Source organism: Xiphophorus hellerii, chromosome 5 (assembly GCF_003331165.1).
Source record: "Xiphophorus hellerii strain 12219 chromosome 5, Xiphophorus_hellerii-4.1, whole genome shotgun sequence".
In the NCBI taxonomy this organism is placed as follows: Eukaryota; Metazoa; Chordata; class Actinopteri; order Cyprinodontiformes; family Poeciliidae; genus Xiphophorus; species Xiphophorus hellerii.
In genome coordinates this window covers 915,302-935,905 of record NC_045676.1, presented here as the reverse complement: position 1 = coordinate 935,905, position 20,604 = coordinate 915,302, and the positions used below count along the sequence as shown (strand labels likewise).

At 38.1% G+C, this 20,604-nt stretch overlaps 1 protein-coding gene and 1 long non-coding RNA gene across 10 annotated transcripts; one reads left to right on the top strand and one right to left on the bottom strand.

Moving 5' to 3' along the window:
* Positions 1–1,680: 1,680 nt before the first annotated feature.
* On the top strand, positions 1,681–18,919 carry LOC116720006 (CD48 antigen-like). 9 transcript variants are annotated; one of them, XM_032562970.1, is made up of 6 exons: positions 1,681–1,855; positions 11,285–11,578; positions 13,254–13,538; positions 13,621–13,735; positions 16,403–16,470; positions 18,491–18,586. In XM_032562970.1, exons 1-5 carry the CDS (start codon positions 1,819–1,821, stop codon positions 16,449–16,451), a joined length of 780 nt encoding a protein of 259 aa, XP_032418861.1. In that variant the 5' UTR covers positions 1,681–1,818; the 3' UTR covers positions 16,452–16,470; positions 18,491–18,586. The 9 variants fall into 9 exon arrangements, with proteins under 9 accessions (XP_032418861.1, XP_032418863.1, XP_032418860.1 ...); XM_032562972.1 differs by lacking the exon at positions 18,491–18,586 and adding an exon at positions 15,241–15,330 and having other exon boundaries at positions 13,621–13,731; positions 16,403–16,416; XM_032562969.1 differs by lacking the exon at positions 18,491–18,586 and adding an exon at positions 15,238–15,330 and having other exon boundaries at positions 13,621–13,731; positions 16,403–16,416.
* On the bottom strand, positions 2,712–5,672 carry LOC116720009 (uncharacterized). The gene is made up of 2 exons (XR_004339298.1): positions 3,840–5,672; positions 2,712–3,456 (listed from the first exon to the last, which is right to left on the bottom strand). It is a non-coding gene; the product is annotated as an uncharacterized LOC116720009 (long non-coding RNA).
* Positions 18,920–20,604: the final 1,685 nt, after the last annotated feature.

Below are 20,604 nucleotides of genomic sequence, written 5' to 3'. Positions count from 1 at the left end.
GTCTGGTAAAGTGATGCTTTTAAAGATGCAAGAAAAACAGATTTTTTTTCTTCATAAACAGATATGTGACGGTTGGCTTCATTCTGGATGGAAGCAGGAAGTTAGAAAGAAACAAACTTTAAACAACATGGAGATGATGTAAACATCCTGCAGGAGAAACGAGTGAAGATGTTTCCATAAAGGCTGAAAGGTGATTGGTTGAGAGAAAACTGCAACCGATGCAAACAAACCCAGAAGATGAAATCAGAGTTTACACCATGTTCTAAATTATTATACAGCTGATATTTTCTCAGGTTTTCCTAAATGGTCGATGCAAATAATAGTTTCAGGTCATGAAGAATTACAGTATAAATCAGATTTTACTGAACAAAGATCCCCATGACAACAGGATGTTTTTCAAAAATAAAAAACTCAAAATGCAAAATGTTCCAAATTATTATGCACAGCAGATTTTCTAAACATTTTATGGATTATAAAGAACTGCAAGAACTGTCGTCCTTCCTGTCTCCTTCCTGCCTCCTTCCTGTCTCCTTCTTGTCTCCTTTTTGTCTCCTTCTTGTCTCCTTCCTGTCTCCTTCTTGTCTCCTTCTTGTCTCCTTCCTGTCTCCTTCCTGTCTCCTTCTTGTCTCCTTCCTGTCTCCTTCAGGCTCCATGACTCTCAGCCGAACTCTGAGTTTCACTCGGGTCACTGACTTCTGTTCATGTGATGAATTATCTCCACTCTGAGCTTTTCTCTGGAGCTGAACCCGTTATGCTGCAGAGGAAACCAGCTGCTTCATCACAGAGTTTGAACAACCAGGAATTAAGTTGATCAGTTATTGATTAGTGATGGATGGAGAGCCAGATGATTTCCTCCTCTGCAGAAACACACAGGCTGCCTTCTTCTTCTTGATTTGATTTGAATCATTTTGGAATATTATAACTCATAGCTGTCATGTAACTTGTTGCTTCATTGTTTGAGTTTTTGTTTTATTTTTATTCATAACTTTAATTCAGACCAATATTTGTCTTTACTTCCTGTTTCATTACAAAGTGTTATTTTTCAGAAATGTTCCCGCTTTTATTTATCAGATGGTTTTTATTTCATGTGATTCCTCAGGGGTTTTCTGTGCTTTGCGTGCTCTTGTTACTATGGATACGGGTCACGTGGTACCTGGTACCACGTGACCCGTCACGCATTGATCACTGAAACTCAGCACATGATTCCGGCTGAATTTTATTTTTGGAACATTGTACATTTTTGTAGTAGAACAGAAACGATATAGAAACTATTAAACAACTATTAGTTATTCTACTTGTACTATCTATCTATCTATCTATCTATCTATCTATCTATCTATCTATCTATCTATCTATCTATCTATCTATCTAAAGTGAAAAACTAAAAAAGTTTTAATTTTGTGCAAATCGAGGAACATTTTAAGCCAAAGATATTTTCAACTCGTTCGTTGGTTTTACTTCCTGTAATGATTAATATACCGGTGAATCTGCATCTTATTTTCACGGAGAAAACATTGGCATAATTCATAACAACATATAAAAAACCCCGAAACTCCCGACTTCCCTTTTCCTGACAAATAAAATAATTTGCTGAACTTTATTTAATGGTTTCATGCTGATGGAGGATCGTTGCTGTCAGTTCAAACAGTTTAACCAGAGTCAGTGATTGGCTGAGAGCAAAGCCCCCCTCCGCTACAGGAAGAGCCTGAAAGTCAACGATCCGCGGAGGAAAGGCTGATAGTTTGATCGTCTCTCCTGATGCAGGAAACTTTTCTGCTGTTCATAAATAAATAATTGTTGTCTGGATGTAGCTATGAGATGGAGACCCAGATCACCTTTATTTGCTTATTTCTAGGTAAGTTGTGCAACTTTCCTCTTTTTGGTCGGAGCTGTTTGAATGCGACGAGCTGCGTATTAAAATAAAACCTAAAGAGGTTTTACTGCGATAATCTACTATTACTTATTAGATGAATTATGTGTTTATGGCGCCGCTGGTTTACAGCATCATTTGTCTCTCAGTTAATATTTTTATGTGAATTTCAGAATTTAAAGCCTTGAAGTTTCTGTGTGAAAATATACAGTTGTGGATTTTACTAGGAAGCATTTTTAAATTAAAACTTCATTTTTAATCAAAAGGTTGAAGACACTGAATTGATTTTTCTCTTTTTTTGTATTTTTCTTTTCTAGCTTTGTTCAGGTGAGGGGTGTGGCTTTATTTTATTTTTTTCAAGCTTTATTCCATAAAATAAAAACTTTAATATAAGGTGGATGGAAAATCCCAATTATAAAAACCCTGAACTTGCCACCAATTATCAGTTAGATATTAGCTACACTGAAAGTGATCAGTTCATTTTGACTGTTGGTTTTGAACGACTGTGATAAGAAACCCTGGAGACCAGAACAGCTTCATTTCATTTATGAAGAGTCACTTAAAATAAGAGTCAGACAGGCGACCGGACCGGGACGTTTTAGCAGCAACGTGTTGATTTTAACAAATTTAGAATCTATCAGTGTGAAGGTTTCCAATAAAAAAGAATTAAAACACAAACCTACTTATAGATCTAGCGATTAGATCTTGGCGTAACGGTAGAGGTTTGCCCTGTAATGGTTGGGTTGCCGGTTTGATTGGTCCCCATCCGTCCTGTTGTTTCCTCGTGTTGGTCAGACGGACCAGGTGAGAAATGGTAGCCTTGCTTCAGTCAGGGTGGCTCAGGGCTACTATCCATAGCTTTTCATCATCAGTGTGTGATTGTGACTGATTTCATGTAAAGTGTCTTTGAGAACCTTGGAGTGTTAAAGTGTTATAAAAGTGTGATGTCATTAGCGATGGATCAGACAGAAGGAACAAGTTCTCAGGTAGAAGCTGCTGAAAGGAGTTTCCTCTCAGAGATCAGGTAAGGAGCTTAGAGAAGATCTGCTGGATCTCTGGACCCAAAAGATTTAAAAGTGCAGCAAACTCATGGTGTATGAGCGCCACCCTGGGTTAACTCGGGAAACTCATCTGGCCGACGCGTGCTTCAATTAACTCCAGGCCACTTCTTCGATTTATTCCATTTTGATTGTAATAGTTGAAACTTTACAAGGACACAGACTGACCAGGCCTAATGCACAAATGCCAACAATCAACGGGACAACAAACTCAACATGCACACAAAGCCAGAGCACCAGTAACCAACCATTCATACTGGTGACAGTCAGACCCACATCCACACACAAACCACCCAGGAGTCAAAGCCGCTGCTTCTGTCACATCAATAATTACTTATTTTCTCTCAGTGCTGGACGTTTGGACGTTTTCAGGTGTTTCTGTCTGAGGAAAGACCCCAGAATGACCAGAACAAGTTACACATTCCATCCCTTCCAGCCTGACAATGTTCTGACACAGGAAGTGATGTCGATCTCTCTCCATCCATGTCCAATGGAACTTCAGTGATAAATCGACAACAACTTTTCCTCCTCCTGTCATGTTCCGTGTTTTCTGTGTGTTTATTTTGAGTTTCCTGTGTCTCTGAGTCTCCGTGTTGTCCTGTCTCCCCTTGATCATTCCCAGGTGTGTCTCGTTTCTGTGATTACCCTCTGTGTATTTAATGCCACCTGTATGTCTGCGTCCTCGTGGGGTCCTTGTCGTTTGTCTAAGCAGTCGTGTGAAGTGTGCTCTGTCTGTCTTTTGGTCCTTTCGTGTAGCCTGTCGCTACCAGTGTTGAGCCTTAGCTTCCGCTCAGCTGTGCTGCCGGTTTTTGGACTGTTCAGGAATATTGTCACCATTAAATCGTCATCATACATCTCATCTGGGTCTGCTGCGTTTCCCTCACCGCTTCCACCACCATACCTCATGACACCTCCAGCCAACAGACCAATGAGATTTTTGCATGTATAATTTTGAGTTCAGACACAGAGACACAAACTAGCAACGCAGCACAAGAAGCTGATAAACAATCAGCTTCAGTCACTGCTGCGTCCCGTGTGTTGGCTTCACCCTGAGAGGTGGAAATCTTTCGCTGGTTCGTTGCTCTCCGTGTGCCTGTTGGTTCTGACCGTACGGATCCTGCTGAGGACGGAGCAGAACGGTTCTGTTTGGATTTAAACCACTGAATGAATTCAGACTCTCTGCTTCATGACAGAGCAGCAAGATTCCTGACTCAGATGTGTTGAAGTCAGCTGAATGCTGGGAGTTGTAGTCAGCTGAATGCTGGGAGTTGTAGGCCACGCCTCTTTGCTTCCCTCATCCCTACTGCAGCGTCTGGAAGCTCACAGCAGGAAGTTGGAGGTTCTGATCCTTTTCCTGTTTCCTGTCAGACATCTCTGGTTGTTTTTCACTTATCTGACAATGTTTCTCTAAAACATGGAAATGTCCAAACATGTATGTATGGTGGTTAACAAAATGTAAATGTTAATCAAATGAGAACCCAGGATCAGTGAAAGTGGAGGGAAACTTTTCTTTAGAAAAGGATAATAGAGAAACTGAAACTAAACGTTTAGTTTGAAATGTCCGGCGTTTTTCCAATAAATCCTCTGGGAATTTTATCTCCAAATAGTTTTTCATTTAATCTGTTTATTGCTTGGTGCCAGTTTGTTTCTAATAAATAAAAATGACTGGATGTGATGATCAGGAACCAAACTGTGTTTTCAGTAAAGATATCTCTGTTTACATGAACACAACCAGGTTTTGGACGGTAACATCCTCTGACCAGTCAGCTGGTTTCTTCAAACTTTACAGACGTTACAGAACATTTTAGACCTTTGACATCGATTGGTTTGGATAAAATTGCTTTGTTTCATTTCCTCTCTGAGGACGTCATTAAGTCCACAGAACAATATTTTATTGATGAGCGTTCAGATCCATTAACAGACCAACAGCCTGATTTAACTGGCCAGTTACTGAATGGGAAAACACCAGTATGCTCTCTGTTTTCACTTAAAGCTCTGAATAGAGAGACGTGCTGCAGCTGAAATCCAGTCCACTCCCTACTGAATGAGTTCATGTCAAGATGAGATCAGATTCAGCTTCAAGCCCAGACAAGTTTTCAGGAAGCTCCCTTTTCAGGATGAGGCAGTTAGAAGTGAAAACACAAACAAGTCGAGCATGGAAGTGGTTTAATGAAGGAAGGTAAAGAAAAATGTACTAAAATTAACGATGTTTCAGTTATTATTGCTATCAAAGGTAAATCTGAACAAGTGGTTGTTAGTCTTACAGTAACTCAGTGTTTCACCTGTTTTGAAGTTTTCTGTGAATTTGTCCCAGATTAGTGGAGCATAAAACTGAATTCTGCTTCTCTGTTTGGTTCTGGTTCTGGTTCTGGTTCTGGTTCTGCAGAGCAGTCTGTGTTTTGGTGCTGAACAATTAAGCTCAGGAATAAACCTTGATTAGATTCTTTCATTCGTCTTAAACAGTTTTTGACCAAATATCACAAAGAAAGTGAGAAATTGGCAACTTTAGTTTTTGTAAGTTGAAGTAGTTTCTGAGCTAAAATAAAAAACCTCACAGAGCGACTGTTGTTGTGACTTCTTTACACTTATTTAAATATAATTTACATGATGATTATTATTAATTGAATTTAACATGATTGTATATAATTACAAAAGTTGAAGTGAAACATATTTAAGTGCAATTTATTTAATAGAGGAAGTCTTTTATTTTGAAGAATGCTTAACAGGATCTAGTTTTGTCTTTTGTCACTAGCTGTGTCCGAATTCAAGGTCTGCTTCCTTCGAAGGATCAGTCTACGTAGACCGGCTCCTTCCAAGGCCGTGAATAAACTAAGACCGGAAGAGAAAAGCTTTGGACAGGTGTAGCCTCCTCCAACTGGCCCCGCCTCCTCCAACTGGCCCCGCCTCCTCCAACTGGCCCCGCCTCCTCCAACTGGCCCCACCTCCTCCAACTGGCCCCGCCCCCACCTCGGTGTAACTCCTGTTGCCTAGCAACCATGACAGCGTGAAGCAGAGAAGAAAAACAATAACGGAGCTGAAGTTTGTTTTTAGTCATGTATTTCTGTTTCTGTATTATTCTTCACCTTTAATAGTAAAGGATGTTCATGGTAAAAAATAAATCTGTTAGTTTGATTCTAAAATGTTCAAACATGTATTGCACATTTCTACCAGGAATAAATATAAACAAATTATTCATTTTCAAATATAATACTCTCTGAATCTCAGGTAGGACATTACAGTTAAATAAAACTAGTTTGTTTGAAGGCTTAACTTTAATCAATCAAACCGATTTGCTCAGTAATAAATACTTTAGTAAACCAAACATTTTACAGCTAGATATTAAATATCTGAATAATATCAGAGTTTAACTTCCATTCAAAGCTAGTAGGAGTTTTTATAATGACGTACCGGCAGTCAGGCGCTCTGCTCCGGTAAACCGAACCTGCAGCGCCCGTCCAGCTGCAGCGCCCGGCCAGCTGCAGCGCCCGGCCAGCTGCAGCGCCCGGCCAGCTGCTGCAGCGCCCGGCCAGCTGCAGCGCCCGGCCAGCTGCAGCAGCAGCAAACGTCCCAAAATGTCAGAGTGAACTGTTTTGGTGAACTGAGCAGATATTTCAGACTTACACACTTACATTTTGTTACGTTGTTCAAAATTACGTTGTGTTATTTAAAGTGTAATTTAACAAAATAATTTGCCGCTCTTCACCGCCATTGTCGCTCTGCCTCAACGCCCGGTTGGGACCCGCAATGAATTATGGGATATGGTGGGTCGTGAAGGACACACCGGACCCATCCTTCAAATCTGGGGAAAAGAAGGACGCGTTTGGAGGAATCTTCGAATTCGGACAGGTCTTGTTGCCACGCTATGATGTAATCGGCCTGCGAAGGATGCAGACCCTGAATTCGGACACAGCTACTGTTTTGTCTTCTGTTGGTTTTGGTTGCTAGGTAACGAACAGCTGTGGTCGTTTTCTCCTCAATGAAAACTGAACAGAAATGTTCAGTTAAAGACATTCGATTGAAGAAGCTTTCACTCCGTAACAACTGTTTCATCAAACATTAGCAAAACTGAAACGGTTCTGTTTAAGTCAGAACCTCATCAGTCAACAGGGCGTGGTCGATGACATCACAAGGTCAAATATTACATAAATGTCTCTGATGCTCCAATCCTGAACGCAGAGGGACTGAGGGCTGGAAAAATAACCAACAACAATTTATATTATGACAGGGTTATGATCAATATCTATAGATAATATGTCTGACTGAATATTCAGTAATTTCTCTGAACTCTGACCCAGAACCGCACGGCATTCTGGGGGATGTAGGCAGAGGAAAGGCTTTAGTTCTCAACCTCTCACAGCTAGCTAAGCAAGGTTGGTGGCATCAACTAGCTCTATCTTTGGTTGCCTAGCAACTAGCTCACTCTTTGGTTGTCTAGCAACTAGCTCGCTCTTTGGTTACCTAGCAACAACCTGTTGAGTAACTTGTGCAGCAACAGTTTCATGTTTTTCCATTGTGTCTCATAACTGCTTAAAAATAAAAAACAGAAACATGGAGAGAAAACTGGATGAAACAGCAACAGTCACAGCACCATTTTGCCAGATATTTAAAATAAAAACTAATCAATAATCATCTATCGATTGATATATTGTGATATGTTTTTCATCCAGCTCCAGAGGAACTGGGTGCTGGTTAGTAACTCCGCTGGAGTTCAGCCAATGAAGCACAAGGTCACACTTATTATGTCTGGAAATACAGAATGAAGAAATATGAATAACTGTTATTAAGACCATGAGGCAACACCAGTAGGTTTGGAAACCAGACAGAAAAATAGTTTAAGTCATGAAAATGGTGAGACAGTCACAACTGTCTGGGAGTTTAGTTTTGCTCAGCAGATGAGAAAAAGCTTTCAAACATCCTGACTGAGCAAAAAGACTCAGAACTGAAGAAGTTTGAATTCTTCTTCTTATTCCAGAATAAATAATCTTCCAGCAGATCAGAAAGTTTTCTGTGATTTTTTGATGAGTCCATATGGATCAGAAACACTTTGAGCCTGATGGATTATAAAACTGTTACTGAACCACCAAGCAGAGTAACTGCAGCCTGGATGTGTGAACATCTGACTGAAGGCTGGAACGTTGTGGACACTGATAATCTGTAGGATCTGCTGGGATTTTAATCTGCTGTTAATCAAAACATATTTCCTATGAAGTATCAGTAAATTACAGGCGTGATGTAACTTATTTCTCATAAAGTTTTTCCACAGAAGTTCAGGTTTTACTGATCATCTTCTAGAGAAAACTGCGACTCAAAGGCTGATGGAGAAATATGATTAAATATTCATGTTTCCTTCATAAATGCTCAGGATGATTTGAGAATCGTCTGAAACTAAACGGATCGTTAGACTGGAGGCTGAACTTTATGCTTTATGTTTGTTTCTGGGACAAACAAGAAGATTTAGGATGTTTTTATGATGCTTTAGGAACCATAAAGTTTATTTTACTTCCCCTTAATAAATCTATCATGAGGATTTTATGAGATTCACTTGTTGAAACTGAAAGTTAACAAATATGTATATCATATATAACACTGCAAAAACCAGAAAATACCTGGAAGTAATTTATAAATACATTCTTGTTTTCTTCCTGCTGTGAGACAAAGAAATATGTATAGTAGTAAAATGAAACATAACTTTAAACCATAAAACAGTAACTGAAGTGGAATAAATATCAATTGGATTATTAAATTGTACATTTTATGTTTTAAACTGACCAACCAAAGGTCCAGTTCACATTGTTTGAAGTTTTCCCGTATCACCATACCACCACCACCTCACTGACCCATAACACCTACACCCAGAAACATTTATACAGTTTTATTCTTCATAAAGTGTTGCTGAATATTTATCTTCCTCCACATGCTGATGTTCCTCTAAGCAAGGCATTAAACACAGAGTTGCTGTTAATCTGCATGTTTCTGACTGCAGCTGGGTGAATGAGGCTCCGTGTCAAAGTGTTTTCATCGTTTGGAATAACAGAAAAAACAGAAATATTGAGCTTCTATAAATATGTTTGGTTCATAGTTTTGATTTATTGTCATTAAAATGCGTCAGAAACATCAAGCAGGATTTTCTGCTGATGTTTCATGGAAACATAACAGCAGCTGGTCGGTCCTGTGATGTCTGCAGGAGAGATTATAACAGAATATTGATCCTAAATGAATGTTTAATTTCTAGCTGCATGTTGTAACCAGTTTGTTGAGACCACAAAGCATGAAAAGGTTTGTGTTGATGCAGAAGGAAGATTCTGCACTCAAAAAGTTTTCAGAGTTTAATTTAAAGGAAAAGATGATTCTGTTTTAAATGCAGCTTCAGTTCAGGAAGTGGAATAAAAACATTTTCTGGTTTATAACTTTGTGTTGAACAAAAATAAATCAAACGCAGAAACAGGAAGTCTGTGAATTTTGGAAAAGTAAAGATGTTTTTACAGAAATACATCCATCCTGACATATAAAATATCTCCAAAGATAATATATACAGCTTAGCAGTAATCATATAAATACTCATGGGCTCTAAAGTATTCATACCCCTGGCAGATTTAATGACTGTCTCTCTCCAGTCCCAGGCTGAGACTCTGACAGTATTAAGTTAATTATTTTGCAGGTTTTATATCACATTTCTACACAAACACAAGCAAAGCCCAGTGTAGCTTTACTCTGTATTTAAACTTCTTTATGACAATAAGTTCTGCTAATCAGGAACTGTCCTGTAGTTTCATAATCTGTGATCATTTTCTGGTCATCTATTGATCAGGTGTCATTATGACCCATTTGGACCAACAGACTCCAACACCTGGTCTGTGCAGAGCAGAATCCAACCGTTCAGGAACTTCATGCTCAGTCTTCACCGTCTCAGTTTGTAACCAGCTTCCTGCTACAGATCCTGATGTGCTACGTTAGCTTAGCATACATTACTGGAAAGGAATTCACCATCCTGGTTTCTGTAACTTGCAGCTCGTTCTCTGTCAGCGGTCTGGTTTTATGGTGAACATTTTCCTCTTTCTGTTTGATCTGCTTCCCATCATGGCTGAACACAAACATAAATAACATGTTGCCATAGCAACATGGTCAGACGCTGTTTATTTAGGCTGATCTGCTGACATCCATCCATGCAGTGAGTGAAGCTGACCCAACAGAAAGATCAGTGACTGTTTGCTTTGAGAAGCAAATACAAGTTTAAATAAACCAACAAATGGAATATTGATAGCAAAATATTATTTTATACTGTGCTGTCCTCGCCCTGAGATTCGATTTTCCAGCAGCCAGACAACGACGCTCCAATAAAAACTTCTTTCTTTTTTACTTGTTTATTGAAGAGTGGCCTCTGACCGCTGCCATCACTTTGGTCATGTAAACTGAAACATACAAAACTGAGTATTAGCCAACAAACATAGCAAATTAGCCATTCTTGCTGCTAGCTAAAATAAAAAAGCATTTTCATAAATGACTCCAGCGTATATTTACACCACAGTTACATAAAGCAAAGAGACAATTATTGTTTTCACAATTAACCAATACTTACGAACAAATCTTGTCTGAAACACAACGTATAAGATAATAATCAGCTTAAATCATGAACTGTTCGGTGTTGAGTTCCACCATCTTGGATCTATTTTCTCTATTAGCGTCACCAAAACATAAAATATCCACCAGGGGGCGTTCTAGTGCGGTTTCAACCTTGCTGGTCCCACTTAATTTACAAAAGGCAGCACATATACATTTTATAAGGACTGCATTAAACACATACTGTAGGTATAATGTAAAGTAAAACTCTAAATGAGTGTCAAACTACTGAAAATCTGGGATTTAAAACACGTTTCTGTAAATTATTTTTCTGCTACCAATTGTTACATAGAGGCAGATTTTATCTGCTGCTAATTGTTGTAAGAGTTGTTCACCTTGATTTAGTTTAAATTTCATAGGAAAGTTTTTGGCATCAGTTTGGCTCCAAGGTAAAACCCAAACCTCCAAACATCTTCCCTCGATCCGTCAGACTTCCTGAGAAATGAAACCAGCAGGTCCAGAACTGGACTGGATTCTGCAGAGCCAACAGATTATCAGATTAAATAAATATCATCATGAATATTAAACATTAACACAAATCAGATGGTTTCCTTCCTGTTGTCCAAACAAAATATATGTTTTCTAAACTTTAAGTCATTTTTATCAAAATCAGTCAAAATGTTCAAACCTGAATCTGTCATGACTTTGATCTTTTAGACAAGAACATTTAATGATATTTCATCTTTAATAAAGACATTCAGGTCAATATTTTCAATCTGACTTTCTGTGTTTTTTCCAGTGATTCTGGGATTTTCTGCTGCTGAAGTGAAGGAGAATCTGACAGCAATCGTTGGAGGAACCATCACTCTACCTGGTGCTGTCACTGAGAAAGGATATCTTACATATAACTTAAAAATCATTGCTTCAGTATCTAAAGGTGAACTTGATATTGATGTGAACATTTACAAGAACAAACTTCAGTGGAACCGAAGCTCTGGACTCTTTATGATCACAAACCTGCAGAAGAACGACTCAGGAATCTATACAGTTCAAAAAGGCGAATTTTATTCTTCATATAAGCTTCAAGTTTATGGTAAGTATTTTTCTTTAGGTATTTCTCAGTCTGTCCAGGTGGAATAATCAAAGTCTGAGCTCCATGTTAATAATAATCTCCATAATTTGCAATCATAATTAAATCAGTAATAAATATTTTCCTTTTACTTTACAGTAAAAGTTTTAACTCTCCCCAGCAGCAAATTATTATTTTTTAAATTAAAATTTCATATGCAATTTTGTAATTAAATCTATATTAGACCAGTAAAGCTGAGGAGTTTGAGGAATTGCTGTAAAGTCAACGACACGATTCAGCAGATTATCTGCTGTTGCTGCGTTCAGGAGGAGCGAATGCAGCGAGTCGATGACTCCACACAGTTTGTTGGGTTTCCTTAAATGTTTTAACATAATTTGAATAATTAATTGAACAAACTGCACTGTTTAATAACTAGGATCAATAGGAATGTATGTGTGAGTTAAATAAAATTATTTCTTTTTTGTAAAGAGCTTTGAGAAAACGTTTGATGTGAATTGGTGCTTTTTAATTTTTTTATAATTTAAAAATAATTTAGAATGAACTATGGAAACTTTAGTTAGTTAAATATGAAATACATCTCTGAGTTATATTCCTAAACATGATTTTCTGATTATTGGTAATTATTCCTGAGACTTTTAACAGGTTTTAACATTTTGTTGTATTAATTACAGAAACAATAAAGTATTTCACAGTTCAATCCCAGTGTTGAAACTCAACCATCTGAACCAGTTTAAATGAATAAATGTAAACATTATACATTCTGTCAAAGAAAAACAGTTTCAAGGTCACATTGATAGAGCCAATCACACACCAGCTGCCATTATGATAGAGCCAATCACACACCAGCTGCCGTTATGATAGAGCCAATCACACACCAGCTACCGTTATGATAGAGCCAATCACACACCAGCTGCCGTTATGGGTCTTGATCCTGAAGTCCATTCATAGCTGTGAATAGTTATAACTGCATGAATTATGCATAAAGTCGATGTTGTAAATATGAACTACTTTCCAGTTGGTTAAATAATAATTCAATGATTAAATGGTTATAATAATTACTTCAATTCAAGTGTAAATTAACCTTATTGATTGAGTTGCAAAGTGAACAACACAATAAAACATTACAGCAGCTCATTGGATGGATGAAGAGCAGAATTTGAAAAATAACTGAAAATATATTTTAGTAACTTTCTATTCCTGAAGTCTTGAAGTCGATGAATGTCAGAAAAAGTGAACCTGTTGATCTGCATCCAACTGACAGGAGCCGAGGACACAGACAAGAAACAGAAACTGTTTTATGTTTCAGGAAACTGTAAATGAATGTGAAAATGACCAAATTAAAACAAACATGATTTCTGTTCCCTGTAACTTTTGGATCCACAGGATGGAAGATGTTTCTGTTTCTGTGGTTCATTAACCTGTAAGGACCAACATGGAGGACAGTTTTCACTGAGTCGATGGTTGAGTCCATAAGATGTTAGATTTAAATCTTTGCTCTCAGTTTGCATTATAATTATCATATAATTATCATTATATGATAATTATAATGATTTATAATTATCATTATAAATCTGATAATTACAGAATCTGCAGAGTTCTGTCAGGAAAAGGAGAAAAACTCATGTTGTTCAGAATATCTCTAGTCATTTTCACTAACTGCTGGTTTGATTCTCTGCAGATCCAGCACCGACTCCTACAGTAACACCAGTTGATGTGACCTCTGACCTCTGCCTGTTGATCTGCTCTGTGGACAAACCAGCGACTCTGCTGTGGATCAGAGACAAAGAAATACAGAACCAGAGCCGCTCTGCTCTGTCTTTACCTGTTACTGTCCATAAGGAGGATAGAGATTCATCATATAGATGTGTAGCAGCCAATCCTGCAGAGAACAAGACTGTTGATGTTAATTTAATGTCATCCTGTGGATTCAAACAGACACAAACTCTGGATTATAGAAGAAAATGTGAGATTTACTACAGTCTATTAAAAATTCTCTTATTTTCTGCTTTATTTTGATGTTTCTTGTCTTTTGTTCTGTCTGACAGATTGGATTGCAGGTGGTCTCTGCATTGGGTTTATTGTATTGATTGTTTTTGGATTCCTGGTGATCCAGAAGAAGTTTTTGGGCCAAAAATCATCAGGCAGTCAAACACAAGGCAGGTATTTGATCATTTACTCTCTGAGATTCATTTATTAATATAGAGTTTATAGATATAGGAATTTGTTTGTGAAATATTCTGTAGAATAAATCTTTGCTTCTTCAGACAGACTGTTTGACATTAGCATGTAAAACACATAAATCTGAAGTATTCATAATGTCTTTATTGTGGTTGGTAAAATATTAAACAAAATATTTTCCTTCACCTGAACAAGCTGAACATCAGACTGACGATCCTGAATCTATTGGTTCTGATGTTCTGACGGTCTAAAACGGCGCCGTACCTTTAAATCTGCAGCCTGTTTTCCTCATGATGCTCAGTCTGAACCAACTCAGATCAGAGATTTATATCAGGTTTGGTTCTGATGGCTGAAGTTCATCTTACAGTCGTTTCTCTCTGAGTTTCCTCTGATTAATGTTTCCCATATTCAGTCATCAGGACTGAATGCAGCAGGAATCATTAGATACTGAATGATTGACCTGTAAATCCCCTCTGGTGGTTTTAGGAACCTGATCCTCTTCAGTCAGCTGCTGTTTCACCAGTGAACAGATTATTCTTCCTCCAGGTAACAACCTGATCTATAACGAGACCCGAGGGACCATCCTGCTTCACAGCATTAAAGTATAAACACAGTCTGAAGAAAACAGTTTTAATATCCAGAAAAATCTGGTTTAAAGCTAAACATCTTTTTACATAAATATTCATCACAGAATTAGGCAGAAAGATTCATTTCAAGCTGATTTTGGGTAAAATATTCAGTTTTTGGATTAAATGAGGCAGAATACAGGTTAGCGTTAGCTTGTTCTCACGCTGTGATTGGTTGTTGGTTTCCATGACTGCGGCTCCTGATGAAACCTTTGGTCCAATCAGGTGATGGTCAGTGCAGTGGGACGTGGGACAGAATGAACTGGTGCAGAAACAGAACCAGTTAAGGACTGGAACCAGTTTGATTCAAAGAAAAAATCAGGATATAATTTACAGCATTTCAGCAGCTTGTTGTCATGTAGCAGTTAGCTGTTAGCATTTAGCTGTTAGCATTTAGCATCGTGCCGTTCAGTATGGATCCTCCTGCATGTTTAACCATTTGGTCTGAATCAGTTTTACAGGAACCCAGCAGCCTGATGGCAGCTGCTTTATTCAAAGAGTTTATTGTTTCAAATTGTTGTAACTTTACATTTATGTTTTTTTAAATAATCATTTAGTTTATTCTTTTACTGAAACATTTGTTTTCCAGATTCCAGTAGCTCATAATAATTTGTTTTGGTCTCTCGCTCCTGCTGCATACTTCAGATGGATTCCTGCTCCGACTTGTTGCTTTCAGAGGCAGAAATTACATGTTGAAGTTCAAACCCACATGAAATCTGATGTGTTGAAGCATGAAAACTGAAAACGTGCCAAAAGAATCACATTGGTTCTTTGTTTATTTCACACAGAAAAAATGCTGCAGTAACTAATTCTAACTAAAAATCATGTTTAATTTTTTCTTGTTTAAAATAAAATCAGAAGAAGAGAAAACCGGAGCTGCTGGCGCCCAGGAAACAGAACAAAACCTTTAAAACTCAGGATTACCATTTGATTTGTTTGTTGGAAACTTTGGTAAAGTAAAACCGTTTATCTTTAAATTTAGCCTGATGACTAACATGGCTGCTTGGGGATCCAGGAAGCAGATATTATTTATTATTTATTATCCTCTGGAGCTTTAAACTGTTTTCTTTGGTTTTTCTGGGAGGTAAAAGATTTTCTCCTTTTTAACATCTTCAGTTTTTAACTAACAAAGTTACTTTATTTACTCTTTTAACAACATGTTTTCTCAACCTGATTTTTCTGATTGAAAATAAATAAAACATTGAACTTTATAAATATGGTTAAGATTAAAAATGTTTGTTTCTGGCTTTTTGCTCAGTTTCAGTTAAAAATTCAAAGTTTGACTCATTTTCATCTTAACAGGTTAAACAGAGCAGATGGAGTTTCCAGATCTTTTAATGAAACTATTTAAAATCCAGTTATATTTAATCAAAGACGCTGCAGTTTAACATTTTCCTCATGTTTCTTTAAATCAGAATCATCATTAAAGTTCATTTTAGTTAAAGCAGGCCTCCAGTGAATGTAGCAAACTGGTGGTACTGGGAGCAGGACGGGCAGAGCTGTGGAGGAAATGGTTTTCCTGACTGAAAACAGGAAGGAAGCAACCAATCAGCTGCCTCAGATTCTCTGCTTCCTGTTTTTAATCTGGCAGGAAATAACAGAGAACATGATGATGGACATTTGTGATGTTTAAACTGGATTAACTGGATAAACTGGAGACCAGACTGCTGTATCATAACGAACCGTCTGGGTGAATCAATTAGATTTAAAACCTGAATTAAATATAGAAACTTTCATGTTTCAGTAACAGATCATTCCTGGATCTGTTCAGAACCAGAAGTTATTTTACTTTCTGGATTGTTTTTGTCAGGTTCAGATTTTAATCTGTTCATCAGTGAAGATCCACCAGGCTGGCTGCTGAGTCCAGTTCAGATTAGAGTTCAGTCCAGTTTCTTTCTTCACCTGTTTTTGTTTCTCTAAACTGTTTCTGTCTCATCTCTGCTGCTTCTTCACTGGGAAATTATCTCAGTTTAGCTTCATTTGTTTGGTTGGTTTTTAACAACAAAATTCACTTTTATTTCAGCAGGTTCAGTAAGAGAAGAGGAAGTCCAGTATACGCCAATTCATTTTAAGGATAAAAGACAAAATCAGGTACGTGATCAGAAACAGGGTTAGGGTTAGGGCAGAGTTATAGATCTAGAGTCAACACACAGCTTCAGTTATTACAGCTGGATAAGGATGAACTCTGACCTGAGCCTCCAGAGCCACATAAAGACGGTTCCAAAGTCGGCCTTCTATCAGCTGCAGAATATTCCAGTTTTTTATATCTTTATAAAATATTTTATTTAAAGTTTTTTAAAAAACTGTAAAACAGCTGAAACAGTGAGTGTCATGAGGTGCGGGTGGTGAGGCAGACGCAGCGGACCCAGGTAAGATGAATATGGTGATTTAATGGATAAAGTCCAGAACAACACAGTCCAAACAACGAGCAGCAGGCACAAGGACACACTCACAACGAATAGCACAGACAATGACGACGACAAGGACCCGACTAGGAACAAGGAACACAGGTGGAGTTAAATACACGGGAGGGTAATCACAGAAACGAGACACACCTGGGAACAATCAAGGGGAGGACAGGACAACGAAGAGACTAAGGACACAGGAAACTCTAAATAAACAAAGAAAAACACAGATCCTGACAGTGAGCTCCTTTAACCCAGACTCAGCCTGGCTGCTTTGGCTGATTTTAACAGAAACTTTGATTAATTCTGGTCTGGATTTTAACTTTTTGTTATTTCTCTTTATTCTGCCGCTGTGACGTTTCTTCCTGTTTGTTGTTTGTGGTTTGTTTTAATCATGGAAAGCCCAGATAAACCTGGTGGCGTTGGAAATCCCCTCCGCTGAAGGTGATTCTGTTCCCAGGATACGGCATCGTAAACTGAGCCTCTCGTTCCTCCCTAAAGGTTCAACATGTTTACCGATGGTGTCAGATATCACTGAGCAAATATCCTGTACCTGTTCTGTTCACAGGATGTTTGCTTTATTCAGGGCCTCATGAAGATAAAGTGTAAAATTTAAAGGTAAAACCAAGTTAAGTAGTCAGACTGTGCTAAATGTAGCTGCAGGGACCCGAGTCACGCTGCAGGCTGATGGGTTCATATGTTTCAGCTCAGATGTTTTACAATATCCTATAATTATAGTTCTTCTAAATTAGACACTCAAACCTGGATTAAAGATTAGAAGATTAGAGCATTTCTAAATGAAAAGGAGCAGCACTGAGTTCAGAGGGAAATCAGCCACATATGAACAAACAGCAGCTGAAAATAGAAACCAGAGGAACATTTGATACAGTCCAGAGAAACTGAACCTGGTTCAACACAAAGGCAGAGACAGAACGGCTCCAGAGCTGCAGCCTGCAGGGATCATGTTTCTAATGGGCCGATAAGGAACCAGGTGGTGAGACCTGTTCACCTGGAGCCAAACAAAGACAGGAATAAAAACCATCTGCTGGGAACAGGAAGCAGCTGGAGCTGTAATATTCAAACACATCAGTAATAAACCAATAACTCATCAGTCGCTGCGTTTACATTAAAATGAGATCAGAACCTGCAGATTCTGGAGGCCGGAAATGAAAACAGCAGAACCTGCTGATGATCGGCTCGGTTTGTTTTAAGGTCCAAAGATCAAATCAGAGTTTCTGTCAGAAAAACTGAGCTCAGGTCCAACTGGAGACGACCGAGCAGAACTCAGAACAACGGAGCGATCGCTGATGATTTCAACTCCTGACAGAGAAAAAACAGGATAGAATGTTTCACTGGACTTCACTTTAACCTGGTTCTGATCCAAACAGCCTGGTTCTGATCCAAACAGCCTGGTTCTGTGGTTCTGATCCAAACAGCCTGGTTCTGTGTTTCTGACCCAAACAGCCTGGTTCTGATCCAAACAGCCTGGTTCTGTGTTTCTGATCCAAACAGCCTGGTTCTGTGTTTCTGATCCAAACAGCCTGGTTCTGATCCAAACAGCCTGGTTCTGTGGTTCTGATCCAAACAGCCTGGTTCTGATCCAAACAGCCTGGTTCTGTGGTTCTGACCCAAACAGCCTGGTTCTGTCGCAGCAGAACCAGCTTCCTGCTGTTTCTCTGACCCGTTTCCTGTTTTTCTTTCCGCAGGGAGAAAATATTCCAGAACCATCAGGAAGCAGCGACAACAATCTGACAACAGTTTATGCTAAACTGGAGCCTCCAACCACAGACCAGAACCTGCTAACAGCTAGCGGCTAACAGCTAACGGCTAACAGCTAGCGGCTAACATTTCAGCTGTTCCTTTCAGGAACTCCAAGCTGTAAAACAGCTCTGTGTAAATATAATAAATCCCTGTAGATATTAAGCAGCTTATTATATTAATTTTTATTGTTGGCTGTACAGGACTCCATACATTTCCTGTTTCTTGTATTAAGTTTTATATTTGTGCCTTGAATTTTTTGTGAATATTTTTGTGAATAATTTTTTGTTCTGTTACAAACATTGCAGCATTTCATTTTTTTGTACTGTTTGCTAAAAGCAGCTTAGAATGTGGTAATAAATGACTCAATGACTGCCTTTGTTTCAGGACAGGAAGCTGTTTGTGGTGGGATGACCTCTGGGTTCAGCTGGACTCTGCTCAGGGATTACAGTTCTCTCTGCAGGTCAAGGCTTTAGGATGAAATATCTGCAGGTGATGGGGGCGGAGTCAAATATCTGACTCCACCTCCACAAATATTTGACTCACAAAACGCAGAAACTTCAGAATCAAAGCATTCAAGCATCAGTGGAAGCTAATCCTATAAATATGGAGTCAGTGTTGAAATATAGATGTAGAAATGGATATAGATATAGAATAAAAAGGTTTTTACTTCGAGGTTCCAGTGATCAGTAGGAAGAACCGGTCCAACGTTTTTATGTTCCTTTACTTTAAGCTGTTATGATGTGTGAATATTAATTTTAGTTGTTGGTGGTTTTAATCCTCTAGATTTTCCTGGTTTTGTCTTCTGGTCAAATCCTGATATATTTTTATAGATCCTGTTATTTTTCTATACTTCCTTGTTGTTTTTATGATTTAATCGTTTCTCCACCTGTTGTGTTTCCCATCATTGTTCGCCTCTGTTCTTGTTCTTTGTTTGATCATATCAGTAGTTCATGTTTTCTCTGCTGAAGCCCATATTTATGTTTCCACGCCGCGCCCTGCAGCGTCGCTGGGATTATTCAGCACCAGCTGCAGGAAAACGTTTGATTCTGAGCTTCTGCTTAACTTTAGCTTCATAACGTTAGCTTCAAAATGTTAGCTTCATAGCTTTAGCTTCATAACATTAGCTTCATAGCTTTAGCTTCCTAACATTAGCTTCAAAACGTTAGCTTCATAGCTTTAGCTTCCTAACATTAGCTTCAAAACGTTAGCTTCATAACGTTAGCCTCATAGCTTTAGCTTCATAACATTAGCTTCAAAACATTAGCTTCATAACGTTAGCTTCATAGCTTTAGTTTCATAACGTTAGCTTCATAACGTTAGCTTCATAGCTTTAGCTTCATAACGTTAGCTTCAAAACATTAGCTTCATAACATTAGCTTCAAAACATTAGCTTCATAACGTTAGCTTCAAAACGTTAGCTTCATAGCTTTAGCTTCATAACTTTAGCTTCATAAGAGTATTACAGTAATAAAACCTGAAACCAGCAGAAATCCCTCTGAATGCTATTCCTGTAGCTTCAGCAGCTCTAAGCTAACATCATCCAGCTGGAAACCATAAATCTTTGTTTCTCTGCAGACAAAAATGAAGTTTAATAAACTTTGTAGTTTGCTAAATCTTTGCTCACAGAAAGTTCATATTTTATTTGTGTTTATTAATCTTCTTATAAAGTTCTCAGATGTTCACCAAAGAGACTAACTACCGACAGAAGAATCTAGAAGGTTTATTTATATTTTAACATCTTATAATATTTATATTTTAACATCTTTATGTAGTGATAAATAAATAACATTCGTTTAGTGTCGACTCTTCAGTCTTTATTCTGAGACTGGACTTTTACATTCTCTTGTTTTCTCATCCCACATGAACAAAAAATGCAGATTTCTGATTATATTTTAGTTTTTTAAAATATAATTTCAAATATGAAAACAAATCTGAAAAGTGTGGAGTGCATTTGGATTCAGCCTCCAGAGTTTGTAGATGTCATGGTGCGATCAATTCTCTGAACCCACATGTGCAGAACACACTCCGGAGGCAGATCAGGTAGGGAAATTTATTAGAA